This window comes from Conger conger, chromosome 7 (genome assembly GCF_963514075.1).
Source record: "Conger conger chromosome 7, fConCon1.1, whole genome shotgun sequence".
Classification (NCBI taxonomy): Eukaryota; Metazoa; Chordata; class Actinopteri; order Anguilliformes; family Congridae; genus Conger; species Conger conger.
This window is the reverse complement of record NC_083766.1, coordinates 47,074,584-47,089,717: the sequence shown is the minus strand read 5'-3', so window position 1 is coordinate 47,089,717 and position 15,134 is coordinate 47,074,584. Positions and strand designations below refer to the sequence as shown.

The 15,134-nt window shown below is 40.8% G+C and overlaps 1 protein-coding gene across 1 annotated transcript in view; it reads right to left on the bottom strand.

The window, feature by feature from the left end:
• Positions 1-15,134, bottom strand: part of camkk1a (calcium/calmodulin-dependent protein kinase kinase 1, alpha a) — an 86,489-nt gene that overhangs the window by 27,892 nt on the left and 43,463 nt on the right. Inside the window, exons 3-7 of the mRNA XM_061248874.1 lie at positions 14,196-14,243; positions 11,266-11,319; positions 6,012-6,063; positions 5,332-5,465; positions 1,309-1,345 (exon numbers count right to left, since the gene is read on the bottom strand). Of these exons, the coding sequence (XP_061104858.1) occupies positions 1,309-1,345; positions 5,332-5,465; positions 6,012-6,063; positions 11,266-11,319; positions 14,196-14,243 (325 nt within the window). The remainder of the gene's footprint in view (positions 1-1,308; positions 1,346-5,331; positions 5,466-6,011; positions 6,064-11,265; positions 11,320-14,195; positions 14,244-15,134) is intronic.

Genomic DNA, 15,134 nt, shown 5'->3' with positions numbered 1-15,134 from the left:
TTGCTTGGAGCGTTCACTTTTAGCCCTTCTAATAGCCACAGTGCATTTATTTCTGAACTGGCGAAATATCAGCCAATCAGACGGAAGTTAGGATGACTGTGCTCTGCATCAGGCTCTGGGATAGGCCAGGGGAGAACCAGAGACTATATCTATTCTTCATCCTTATTTTCATGTGAAGCGTGAAGCAAGTTATTGATATTTCAGGCTGCAGTGCAGCATAATGGTGAGGGAATTGGGCTTCTATCTGAAAGGTTGCAAGTTCAATTCTCAACTAGGCCACTGATGTTGTACCCTTGAGCAGGGTACTTAACCCAAATTCAGTATATATCCAGCTGCATAAATGGATGCAATGTAAAAAATACCTCCAAAAAGTAAAGTTTTTTAGGACACCCTAGTTATGGTATTAGGTGCATCATGGCTTCTTGTTACCCATGTTACCAAAAAACTTAAAAATAAGACTGAACAATATTTTTGCTATCCAACCTTGTGGCAAATATGTACCTCTGAGCATTTTCTTGCAGAACGAGGATTACGTTCTCACAGGTATGCTTTGCTGAAGTTTTGAAATCGAATGTCCACTGGGGGTGCTAAAGGGAAGTAGACCTTAAGTTACTGGAGAAGAGGCTCGTACGCTCAGGAGAGGGGTGTAAGATCACCGCTAGTTAGAGTAGTGGTTCAGTCTATCAGTTAGCACGTCAGCTTCTGCTTTCGAAAAACACATTTATACAATAATATATTGGAATACAACAAACTATATGATTGTAAACAGAAACTAATCAAGCAGGAGCGTCCGGTGGGTTTTGGGGAAAGGCAATCAGTCTATTTTTTCTTCTTCTTTTTCTTTTTTTTTTTTTTTTTACAAATTTTCTTCATTAATCTTACATTCTGTTATGTGCACAGCCACCACATGAGGCTAGTCTACCTAATACATATAAATGAGAAGTTAGAAGCTAGAGAATTTTAAAAAAGCTCGTAAGGTTTCGTTCCTTAAATGACCAGCCCTAGTGGACAATTATTTTCAAAACTGCAGCAAAATGTACCTGTGAGCACATAATCTGCATTCTGCAAAAAAAAGTATGTATATGCCATGGGATTGGGCTGTATCACTGAGGTAAGGCTATTTTGTTCATTTCAAGATTTGCCAATGGGGTAAGACAAGACAATTTCACTTGCCAAGTAAAAAGTAACTCAAAAAAGTAAGTAAATATCTTCTACTTCAGAGTTTCATGCTCATTACAAAACTAAAACACTGATTAAAAGTAGACAGTTGCAGTGAGTGCAGGATATGTGCTGGAACAGGCAGCTTACCCATGTGAAGGTTGTCTTCAGATGGATCGTCGAGTACCTGCAAAACACACACACATACACACACACATTCAGGCTAATTTTGGAGTGCATGATTTGCCCATAATGGATTGTACCAACACAAAGGACTCCCATCAAGAACATAGATGGGATGACTAACAGACAGGAGCCAAAAACTGATCCCAAAGCCAAAAGCAAACATTTACACTTGGCATGCGTTTGAGAAGCCGAAGCCCCGCAACACATTTCCGCCTTTTCACGCAGGGCTCCAAACTCCAGACGCTAAACTTCAAAATCTGATTGGACTGAAAACAAGGAGGAGAGGGAAAAAAAACCCCAAATGCAACCTCTTTCATTTCAAGGCCGACTGCTACAAACAACCTCATCAAAATGAGGCGGAGACTAAAAAGGAGGCTTGAATCAAGACGCAGAGCGTTGGGACAACCGCGCTGGGAAAATAAAAATGGAGGTCCTCTTTCATTCAAACTCATTAGCCTGGCAGCAGAGAGTGCCCTGAAGACGTCCTTCCACCCACGAGTCCTGCACTCAGGCCTCGGTCTGCAGATGGCTCTTAATAACCAGTAGATTGCCTCAGCGCCTGGACATGATTGAAGTGTCTTCTAACAAGCCTACAAGTAGGACATCCAAGTTCTCATGCGTTCCCAGTCAGATGTGTCTGTGATCAAGGATTACAATCCTATCCTTGCAGAACAGGCTGGGAGCGGCGCTTTAAATCCCTCCCACCGAGTGTTTAATTGAGAAACAGATTGTTCAAACCCGCTGTCTCTTAATTATATATCTCATTAAAGAAAACTTCAAATTCTAATGTCCAGGCCCTTACCCTACATTTTGTCTACCAGAGCTGAAAGAACTCCTGAAATTTGAGGGGATGGTGTAGTGTTGGCTTGATGTCCTTTAAATACATCTTCCTGCATAAGAGATACCAGCAGTCACGCGTGGTGCGGCCATCAACGGCCCAAGAGATAATATTGAACACCTGACTACCTAATGTGAAGGCACACTAATGTACTGTGAAAAAAACCCCACACTGCTAACTAATCCTATGAAATTACTGTAATGGGTTCTCATGTGTTACTAGAGCCATTTTCCCTTGGGAACAGCTGTACATTTACAACTGTTACAACTGTGGTGTAGCGAATGAGACACACATTGTAATGTTTCTGTATTTGTTCTGTATGTTTCATGTTTATTCTTGTTTATCATTCATTTCTCACAGTACCTGGTTTATGTTTTCCCATTACAGTTCTCTATTGTCCTCCCCTGTTATGTCTACGTCTGAATGATTATCAGTCTAGTCACTCCCCTGTCTGCGTGCCCCACTATTCGGGTGGTTACGGTAGTTTTCGGGGTTCAACATTTTTTCTAAACTCGCGATTCTTACTTCCTGCTTTTTCTTGATAGTTAAATGTTGTAAAGCACGATTCTTACTAACTACTACTAATCTAGGTTTTGTACAGTACTAATCCGATTAATACTCTTACTGTCTGTCTAACTAACTAACTAACAATCACTTTTATTGGGTAGTTTAGAAATATTCAAGTAACTAACTCACTAACGCTGTCTCTTAGTATTTCTGCACTGTTCTATAACTCCGCCTCCCTATGCTATCCCTGATTACTCGTTTAGTTTCACCGAAGTGTTTGCACCTGTCTCTAACTATCACTACGTCTTCTAACTATGCAAATGTCTACTCCCTAATCCGGAGCCGTATGTTTTACATGTTTTGTTTCGTGCATCCAGTCCGCGTTTTCGTCTCCCTCCCGTTATTATGTTATTACCCTATTGTGTTTCCCCACCTGTTGTCCATTTGTTTAGCCCACCTCTGCCCCGCCTAGATTGTCATCTTTCCTCTTGTATTTAAACCTCAGTCTCAGTATGCTTCGTTGTCAGAACGTTGATCTTGATAAGTGCCGATTGTTTGTAAGCCTTGTTATAGAGATTCTTGAAAGACACCCCTTTGCCTTGACTTCGACTTTGCTTTTGCCCTGCTGTACCTTCGCCCTGTGATTTTCTGGATTTTGACAATTTCTTGTTTTTTCGACCATTCTTTTGCTTTTCGTTTTTGGCTGTGTTTTGGATCTCTTGGCTTGTGACTACTGGACATTAAAACTACTCTTTTGGATTATCCTGTGGTCTGCGTCTGGGTTCCCTGCACCGTACATAACACACATATTCACTGGATATTTCAGCATCTTGGGAGGGTGGGGAATATGACTAACAGAAACAAGCTCATAGGCCTCCAGTTTCTGTCCTTTAATAGTCTGCCCTCACTTCAAATATGAGATGCAATTAAGTGATATCTTTCTTATCAATATGACCAAATGTCAGACATTGCCATGTCTGTGGAGTTATAATGCTCCAATAGATGTTCACCTTGTATTTGTTACTTGGTGGAAGAGGTATATATGGGTCAATGACACCGATTTCAGTCAGGCTGCATAACACAGATAAAATGAAAAATCTAAATTTATTGAGCTTGGAACATAACAACAGATTGGTGTCATGTACTAGAAAGCATTTTCAGACATTTTCCAGATTGGGTCACCTCTCAGCATTTTTGTGTAAGAGTACAAAGTAACTACAGCAAGTGAAACTTTTTATAGAATAAACAGTAGTATATGTTTTATTTTCAAAGCACTACATACTGATTGAGATCTCACCTCGAATATTTACTGGTTATTGGGTGGTAATGTGAGTTAATCTCTGTTAATCCCTATATGACATTTGTGACTATATAACTAAATACCATTCCAATGAAGATTAAAATTTTAATTTGCATTTTTAACCTATTTTATTTTAACCTATTCTAAATTTGAATCCTTGATATCCTATAAACACAGTGAGCACTTTATTAGGTTGACCTGTACACCTAACTAAATGCATAAAAGCATGCAGCCATGGTCAAGTGCTTCATCTGTTTTGTAGACCAAATGTCAGAATGTTGAAGAAATATGATCTAAGTGACTGAACACACAACGCGTCAAACCTGTGGAAAGGCTACAGTAGCAGAAGACTTAATGAGTCTAAAAAATAAATCTATACCTAATGAAGTGCTCACTGAGGGTAGATTCCTATACAGTCTCTGAAGAAGGCTTCATACAGTAAATACCAAAACGTCAGTCCACCCTACTCATTAAAGTGCACAGTGAAGAGTCTTTGTGTACCAGCCCTTTTTATACAGTGTTAGTCACCACTGAAGTTGCCTAGGCAAGGATTTATTTTGCATACACAATCCAGACTCTTGGTTACTCTGAGAGCAATGTTGCGTAGGCTTTAAAACAGGAGGGTGTAAGAACTGCAGCCAGAAGAGTTGGCTTCTTTGTGCACTGACAACATCAGGCAGAAGCGCATGAACAACGCATAATGCAGGACAAATATATTACCATAGTAATAACTCGCTCTACTCGCATGTGTTCCTTCAAATACCTTGGAGGGAACCACAAAATAGCAATTCATATATCATGCACTTAAGACACATCAATTTGAATGTAGAGGGAGTCCTTACAGTTGAGTGTTTTCATTTTTAGAGGCATAAATCCCACAATGCACCACTACCACTTATGCACACACTGCTATCAGAAAACTCATTTCGTTTATCAGTCCAGAATAAAGTAAACTTATTTAAATCAGAAAATACTTTAGGCAAGGCACATTTGTGGTTAGCTAGCTGCTGAACACTGTCCTTATGCCCTTACTACTGCAGGAAACCAATAGATGTCACGTCCTGGATTAATACATGATTGTAATTGGATACATATATAATTCAGATGCTAAAGCAAACTTAAACAACTTCAGAAAGCATGACAAAAATACAAAATTAAAAATTCTGACTCGAGTTATGTCATTAGGATCTGTGTTGAAGTGAGAGCCAGATACCTGTGGATCTTGTTCTTTGCATGCCAGCCTATTACAGCCTGTTTTTCACACTGAATGCACTCAAGTGTGTACACTTTTCTCTTCCTTTGAATGGGAAGTGCAGCAAATGTGGATTAGGGTTCACTTTACCTCCACCAGTTTGACGATGTTTAGATGGTCCAGTTTCTTCAGGATGGCGATCTCTTGGTACACCCTCTCCAGAGGCCCCAGGACTTTGGGCTGCGCTCCCTGGGCTGCCTTGGGCCCTCGAGGAGGGGGGCGACCTGTGCATAGATCACCCAGTCCAAATGTGCTCTTAGGAGTAATTACAAACTCAGCTCAGGCACACACTCTCTATCACACTCTCTCACATACACACACACATACAATTTTTTCCCCACTGCTTAAAAAAGAAGCCTGTACAGTATAAAAGAAAAACACAGGCAACGTAGAACAGTAGTAACAGTAGAAACAAGAATTGGTTACAATTGGCTAGCACCCTGCAAAGTAGCTATAGCATCAACTGCCTCAATATGCACTACCAGGTTCTGTGGTCAGCTAGAGGCATCAGGGACAGTTCACCGGGGGGACTGTAGAACAGAATGACAAAAAGCAGGCTGGCTGCACACACCGTGAAGACACGCATGCTAGTCTGCTCTGGGGAGTGTGAGACGAGCTCGTAAGCAGAAGAAAACACACAAAACGGAGAAAAAAAACAAAGTAAAAAATAAATAATGAGGGTGAACTTTAGCTCATGGGTGAAAACGCATGTATGCTAAATGATAACCCAACAAGGGAAGCCAAATGAATAAATGAGTAAAGTCACCTACGTGGGAATCCATACTGTTTCATCATCTTCTTCTTGGAGACGACCTTCATTGCCTGAAGAGATAGTAGGATAGTACGCATGAGCTTCAACAGAATGCACGGTACATTTAGGAGAACATGTTGGTGTACATTCAACATAGCACCTCATCTTTCAAACATGGTGGAGGTAATTTTTATGGCTTGGGCATGTATGGGTGCACTGGAACTGGCTCACTTGTGTTCACTGATGATACCCCTTGCTGATGGCAGCAGCAGGATGAATGCCAAAGTATACAGAAAAATCTTGTCTGCACAGATCCAAGCAAATGCATCAAAACTTCATAATGCAGGACAGTGATCCAAAACATAAAGCTAATGCAACCAATGATATTTTTTGGGCAAAAAAGTGGAATCCTTTTGACTGGCAAAGTCAATTACCTGACCTCAATCCAATTAAGCATGCATTTTGCTTGCTGAAGACCAGACTGAAGGGAAATAGGCCCTGAAACAAGCAGGGGCTGAAGAGCATCACCAGGGAAGATACCCGGCATCTGGTGGCGCAGACAGGTCGTAGTCTTCAGGCAGTTATTGTTTGCAAAGAATTTGCAACAAAATATAGAATATCACTTCATTTTAATTTGTGTTAATTTGTCCAATTACTTTTGGTCCCCTAAAATGGGGCGGACTATGTACAAAAAGAGCTGCACTTACTGCACGTTCACCCAATATGGATGTAAAAAACAGTTTTGACATCAAATGTCACCACAAAAATGGTGGCGTTAAAGGGAAGCTTTGGGAGATGAGGCTTGTTTGCTTGAGAGGCAGGCTTAACCAGTCCTTTGATTTAGTCTAGTGGTTAGTACATTAGCTTCTCCGGTTTGAGATCCGGTTTCGGAAACATTTATTCAATAACATATGAGTCTGCCAGGCATAAATACAACAAAACAATATTATCTAAAAATAATATTGAGGAGGAATACCGGCAGGTTTGGGCAAAGACAATCTTAATTTAGATTTTTAAAATGTTTTTACATTCTGTTGTTCAATTCATAAAGCTACCACATGACAGCAGTCTACCTAATAGGCAACAATGGGTAGTTCCGGAGGATTTAAAAAATGTTCGTAATGTTATATTCCTTAAAGTGTGAGCTTCTTTACCACCCCCAGTGGAAATTTCATTTTTAAAACTGCAGCAAATGCTATGAGAATTTGATCTATAAATAAGTGCTCAGAAGTATTTTAATTCCATGAGACTGGGCTGGACCAAAAAACGTTCCAAAAACCTAACCTACTCTTCAAATGGTTAACCAATTACACCCCTACAAGGGGGGCAGTAACAGCAGTGGAGAGATTTACAGTATTACAAGGCAGGGCCCTGGTATTAGCTGCAGCTGTGTTCTACTACTCCAGTTCAGATCAGAGGAAAGCAAGCTTAGACACAAGCTTCACCAATAACCAATTCATGGATTATACTGTTGTGTAATCTTTGCAAGGGTTCAATACAACTTCATAGTTGTTCAATTTCGAGTTCAGGCTACATTAAAAAGATTATTATTTTCATTAGGCTCTAAATATTACCCTGATGTAAGTTGCTGTAACCTTTGTGAAATTACATTACGATTTTATAAAGCACTTATTTACAAGGGCTTATTTACAACAGAACGCATCAGTTGGATGATGCAATCATCTGGCTTCTTGCGTTTCCTTGAATTCCATATTAATAAAAAGAAACCTTTTTACAAACTCTTAATTGCCTAGCTTGATTCACTTCCCCTTCCTAATTGTGCACTTAAGATTCCCAGCATTACGGACACTTAATGTAAGTGAATGTTAAAACTGAAAGATGGCTACTGTAGAATTGCTCTATCATGACTGAATTCAACAGTGCACCCACAGCTCCCTTGAATTCCCCCTCCGGGAAGGCAGCTGCAGAGCCGAAGCTATGGTCAGAACCCAGTGAAGGTCAGAAGCAGGAAACAGCATAGCAACTCCTGAATAACTGCTAATAACAACTGATCATGTAGCCAAGAGGTTGCAGGTCTAAATTGTACAGCAATACCATTAAGTATTAAGTACTTAACCTTCAGTACATATTCAGCTGTATTAATGGATACTGTGCAAAGCAATGTAAGATGCCAAATAGGGTTGGGCGCTGCACAATTCATAAATAAATCAACCCCCCCCCCCCCAAAAAAACCCCAATAAAAACAAAAATTCAAACAATTCAATATGCCTTTCAAAGATCACCACAATGGTGACTGCGTGTGTACTGATATCTTTGAAGACATTTTGACATTGGCATTCAGAGGACAACATATTTCACAACTTAAACTTCACAATGTCTCGATAAGTATGCTCCTATATCACTAAAGTTGCCAGGATAAAAGAGACCCTTTCCCTTTGTGTGAGTGCAGCTTCCTGCTTTCTCCTGAAGGTGTGCTTTGATATTACTTCACACATACTGCTTATTAAGTCCTCAAATGAAAGACTAATCGGGTGTTAATTCTCACACCTGCAGACCATACTATATTCATGGTGAAAAGGAAGAAGCTGAAAGTATTTCAGCTCTTAACTAACAGCATTTCAATTCTGTAACTACGGTTCAGGAACCCTTAAATGCTATTAAGTAATGAACAGGATTTTAGTTCATATGAGTCTGAGTGTTCTTGTGCACAAAACATTTGTTGATGACATTTAAAAGGCAGGTAAAATGTAGTAACATCTTTAATTAGTGACTAATCATTTATAATTAACTAACAGTAACAACTGATAATATAATGTATGGAAATTTGCAATCAATGGTTTTCTTAGTAAAGGAAAACAATTGATTGCAAATTGGAAGCCAGTGTTGTGAAGTTGCACTCATTAACATAAACAGCACAACCTTCCCTTGATTAAAATGATGGTGTGATTTCCTTGACTTCAGAAGGAGGAAAGATTGAATAAAGACAGAAAACTCCCTCCATTTCAAATGGGCATAAGCTTATTGTCACTATTATTCTGTCAACATGAATTGTTACGCTAGATGACAGTCCAAGGTTGGTCTGTACAGTAGTTATAAACAAGACTGGACACGTAGGACAACCGAATGCAATCCCAATCTCTCAGGTCTATGAATCCCCACTGAATTCCCCTTCAGGTCCACGGACAGGATAATGCAGATGCCACAATGATATAAACAACCAGAGGTCTATACCAATATCAACAGTGGGGGAAGGGCCCATAAAGGAGGCCTCAGGGAGGGGCCTGAGGATGATAGGAAATTATGAAAAGCTCCAATCACAAAACAAAAGACATAAGCAATTGTTCGGCTAAATAAAAAAGACAAATCATGAAATGAATAGTATTTAAAATATAATAACCTTTTTACTTTACTGTAGATGTCATACTGCTATGTTTCCTATCAAGGTGGAAAAGGAAATAAGGTAAATATTACTACAATGGCAATTTAAAAAATAAATAATTTGATGGTGTTTATGGGATTCAATGGCTCATCTAGCCGCATTGGAGTATGTAAAGATGGAGTCGCGATGATGACAGGCCGACAGGTCATGCCTCCTGTGGGGAGAACACTGGATATTTCTGAGGATACGGGGTCTTAGGGGCGAAAAGGTTGAGAACCACTGTGCTATACAACCAGGGAAAGATTAGTGCTCCCAGCCTTCTGGTAAAGCTCAGACTTAAATGCTATGCTGCCATTATGGCAAGTTAGTCACAACATAACAAATCCTGCAGACCTTGGTGACAGACTTGAAGCACGGCAGGCACATCACCGTTACTAGGTTACAGCGCTGCAAGCTTAAATGAGGTAAAAAAAAAGAAGAGACTGCAGACTCAGTCAGTAAACAAGGAAAGAAAACCACAAATTAGTGAATGTCTCCAGCTCACTGGCTTGCAGCTAATTTGAACTTCCCCTAACACATGTACAATACAGCGCCAGGCAAGCAAAACTGGTTGCTCCCAAGACAAATCTTTGGCTAATATGAGGTGGGCGTTGGAAGGCGGACGGAGCACGCTGGTGACTCCACATCAGCATTTAGAAACCAATGACTTTTAAATTTACAACTGACGGAGCCAAAACGCTCACCCTTTTCATATCCTGTGTGGTGTAATTATCAAGCTAATATCTCCCAAGGCTGAAACTAGCGAGAGAGTAAGGCGAGATGAGTAATGTCTTTATAGAAGTCTATTAGATTCGCTGCTCCAAAACATTCGCTTTGTTACCTTAGCGCTCTATTCTCGAAACAACGCCAGTGAGCATATTGTTTGTGTCTTGTTAGTCGCGTCTTCTTTTTGGCTTCAATATTCTGGCAATGAGCAGTATACAGAGGGTGTTTATTGAGTCTATTCAACGCCATTCTTTTGTCCTTTATCAAAATTGGCCATTTCTCTAAGCACCTTTCTACTACGTCAAACATCGAAGAAGCCTGTCCGTATGAATGAGTGCAATTAAAGCTTGGAGGATCCTTTTCTCTCTTTGCCTGCTTGTCTCACTCTATCCCTCTCACTCTCTAAGCTCCATACAGGTTAGGCCAGGATTTTTTTGTTCAGGCTTTGAGAGGAAGCTGACAAGCTGTAATGACATGCAATCTTTGTTAAAAGGCACTTTCGCCCGGGCTGAAGAGGAGTGGAAGCAGAGGAGTCGAAGCCCGCTCCTCCTTTTACATAATCGCAAGGAGATGCGTCGGCAGCAAGACCCGAGGCACACGCTCTGCCCCGAATCGACAAAACAACAAGCGTGGAAAAAGCCTTGAGTCACGCAAATAACATTTCAGGGCCCACTGCTCCTCTCCCCAGAGAGGTGTAAATGATTAATCATACTTAATCTGCCTTAGAAAGGTAAAAGGAGAGGCATTCAGGGACTGTGAATCAGGTTCTCCACGGTCCGCCTGACCCCTTTGCGATGTGCTTGCTTGTCGCCTACTGTTCTTTCAGACCTCATTTTTGATGAATTCTCAGTTTTTTCTGCATGCTACACCTTGGTGAATCATTGATTTTGTGAGAACAGGAACACAGAATGGAGCCCCCTTAGCTCCTAGGCTGTTTGTTGTTGAAGCCGGGGCGAGTCTCCACCAGCCCCCGCGGGACCGCACCCCTCCCAGCTGCCCCCAGCTAGCCTTAGCCAATCAGCTGGGTGGCTGTAGAGGTCACAGGCAGGATGTTTCCATCGTGCACAGGGAGAGGACGGCTCTGTAATCCCCGTCGCGCAAACGGAACACGGACCGGACGAAAACAAACCAACTGACACCTACGTTCCCGGAGGGCAGGAGGACTTACGTAATACTTGTCTTCGTCTTCATTATACGCCAGTTTCACCACCCCGTATGAGCCCTGGAAGGAGACACAAGAGATGGCTGGGCGGATAGGTGAAAAGAGATTAACGGAACCTGGGGACTGCCAGGTGTGACAGCTGCGAGGAATGATAAATGCAAAAGTTCTGGGAGAGTGGCACAATTTCTGTTGTTTTGGCTCCAGTACAAGTTCAGAGTATTTATATCCATATCAGGTGATCCGTGTAGGAATTACAGGGCTTTTTATAAACTGTCTCTGGATTTTAGGAGAGCAAATGTCATTGGACAAATTAACATAATCTGAACTACATTTTAGTAGATACAGAATATATGTCTACTGCATATGTACTACATTAAATATAGTCATATTTAGAACTTGGTTGGAAATCCTTTGCACTTGAATTTGATTCATTTAGATTTCAGGACAGGTAACTCACTTGGCCAGTCAAGAACAGGGGGGGCGAGGGGGGGGAGGGGGGGCGCCTTTCTTTTTCCACACTTTCCTATTTCCTTCACTTTGGAACAGGTTAACACTCATCTTGTCTGTCCAAACAAATTAGTGTGTTTTTTATGTACTATTTAGCAACCGGTTTGACAGTTAAAAAGTGTTTTTTTCTTCACAATTGAAGGTATTCTTTGGTCATCTACTGCAGTGGCCTTCCATGATCTATTAGGTCATTTTCTACAGCTGAATTTACCAGAGCATTCTTGCCTCCAAACAATGCAATAAACAGTTAATGTCTCTGACTGACCATTATATATGATTATATTCTGATTTGTTGGTCTCATGATGGCTTGCTTTATTGGCACTGAGTTGACACTTAATTGGTCTTCATGTTGAGAGACAATTGTAATAGAAAATAAATTTCACAACTAGAATCAATTTTAGACCTTTTCTTAGAAGTCTTGAGCATGAACTAAGCTGGCCAAGAAACAGCTAAGCAGCAATGTGTCCCATTATTTTTTTTGCCTAAAATGGGGGTCTATGTCTAAAAAGGCCTGTAATTCTTGCATGGATCAACCCATATGGATGTATATACCTTCAAATTAAAGGAGACAGTCATATTTATTGTTATATTTCAAATACCATGCGCAAAAGAACAAAGGCAAAACAAAAATTTCTCACTGCGTCACTGTCCAAATATTTATTTGATGCCGCAAACGGGAGGAGAGAGCTCCGAGCGACAAGGTGAAAAGCTGTCGCGGTTTTGTTTTTGGTTTTGCTTTCTTTTGCCTTTTTTATTTTAATTTTATTGTGTTAATTAATTATTTTTGCACGGAACCCGTGAGGGGCAAGGGCAAAGCCTTTTCATTATGTATTTTGTGTTGGTGTGGGCGCTCTCTCTCTCTCCAAGAGGCAAACAAGTGCTGCACAACCCTCCCAGGGGAGTCACACGTCTCACATGTGACAAATATATATTACATTTTATATTGCTTTACAATATATTCCTAAATTAAATTATGTACCTACATGTAAGAAAATGGAAGCACTGATATACATTTGCGAAATTATATACTTTTTTTTTTACATTTGTGCTTTCAAAGCTATTTTGTGTTTAAACATTCATTACTGTGTGCAATTCAAAAATGTTCTAATTTTTTCAGAACCAACATTCAAACAGCAGCCAACCCCCAATTTCCAGTATATCACTTGAAGCCTTCACATACATTATTAATGATCCAGTAATGTATATTAATCTAACATATTGTAATAAATAAAAAAAGTGATTTGTTGTCAGACCTATCGGGTCATGTCATTTTATTGAGTTCTGCCACATCAATGCAAACATGGCGCTTGTGCAATTGATGAATATCCGGTACTGTGTCCGTAAGGCAGCATTGGAAAAAGGAACAAGCCAGCAGCCAATCAATGTTATAAATAATGGCGCCATCATCAATGGCATCAATTATAAATGGACCTATGGAGGCACGTATAAACAACAAAAAATTATTACAATTCTAAACAGAGAAAATGCTTAAAAACGTATATGCAGTTCATGACTACCCTGCTGTAAAATCTAGCCATGCCAGCTTGACTAGCTTGAAAATTGAGCTGATCAAGCACATCATAAGCTGGTCTAGCAGGGTATGAGCTGGTCAACCAGCATAGCCAAGCTGGTTATAAAGCTGATCTAGCTGGGTATGAGCTGATCAAACAGCTAGTGCTGGTAGCCTGTCTGAGCTGGTAAATGTTTAAAGCTGGGAGCTGGTCTGAACTGGTCAACCAGCTAAACCATGTTGAGCTGGGAGCTGGTCTGGACTGGTCAACCAGCTACCAGCTGTTTCAAAAGCTATCTTGAGCTGTTTTTTTTCAGCAGGTTCCAGAACTGATTGCTTTAGAGCTTTCACACAGGAATAATAAAGGGGAGTGCATATGAATATGCAGAGTGTCTGACAGTAGCACATAGCAGTAATGTAGCACTTTGCTTTGGGGGTTTTTTAATGGATTGCATTTCAATGTCCGGGGTACACAATAATGGATTTTTCTCTGTATAGATTACTGAGCCAAGGAACACATTCTAAGCACAAATCTGCTAATGTGCTAAGGTGGTTTGATTTGTAATTAAGGCTGGTTGTTTATGTAAAAACAGCTCAAGCTAGGTTTTAAAACAGCTGGTAGCTAGTTGACCAGTCCAAACCAGCTCCAAGCTCAACATGGTTCAGCTGGTTAGAAAGTTCGAACCAGCTCAAGCTATGTTTTGAAACCAGCTCCCAGATCCGACAAGCTAAAACCAGCTTTGCCACGCTGGTTGACCAGCTCATACCCAGCTAGACCAAGACCAGCTCATGACCAGCTTGACCAGCTTTCATTTTCAAGCTGGTCAAGCTGGCATAGCTGGATTTTACAGCAGGGTAGAAAACAGTGAGTGAACTGCACAATACAAGAGACACTGGGCAGAAAGGCACTGGGCTCACCTTTCCGATTTCACTCTTGAGCTTGTACTGGTTTAGCTGGATGCAGTCCTGTGAAGAAAGGAAAGGGGTGGTTGAGCACACTGCTAAGCCAGCACAAACACAAATCTACTTGATAAAAAAAAAAACTCCACTTAATCGAAATTGCGATAGAGACACATCAGCGCACACTTGCTGGAGCTCAGCCAGGCTATTAGATTAACTTTGGGGACCCAACCAATGAAATTAATTCAGCAGATCTGCAGCGTATAAAACACAAACAACACAGCGTTTTATGTGTTTTAGGTAATAGATTTCATATCAGCTGTGGAAACTATGGCAAAGCCTAGAAAAGAAGGTAGCGGTTAGAAAACAAAATGAGATTTTTTGCTGATTAATGTGAATAGTTCTTGTTTTGACAGATTGTTCCACCTGTTCTCTAGCACTTTGTAAAACTATTCATGCATTCATGACCGCCGTTTTAGGACTAAGTGTACAACTAAAGTGTAGCATTTCTGTGAGAATTTTTTAACACAATGTTACAAATTGCTGCAATGAGGTGTGGCAGCCAGTGAAGGCAACTGTGTTTTGTTCACGAGTGGTGCTCTGGCATGGCAACCACAGTAAACTGAGGAAACCGATGGTACAAGTGGATAATGTACCCTACTGAAAAAAACAGCTCAAGCTGGGTTTTGAAACAGCTGGTCGCTGGTTGACCAGTTCAATCCAGTTCCCAGCCCGACATTGGTTTGACTAGCTCAAGCTACGTTTTGAAACGGTGTTGACTAGCTCATAGACCATTTCAATACCAGCTTGACCAGCTCAATTCTCAAGCTGGCATAGATGGATTTTGCGGTAGGGTACAGAGAAGAAAGAACTCCTCATATTTGACGAATGCCCTGGAGTTGCCTGGGTCTCAGGTCGAGGAGAGAGGCAGCTTGTGGCGGAGGCTGGCCGGGGCTG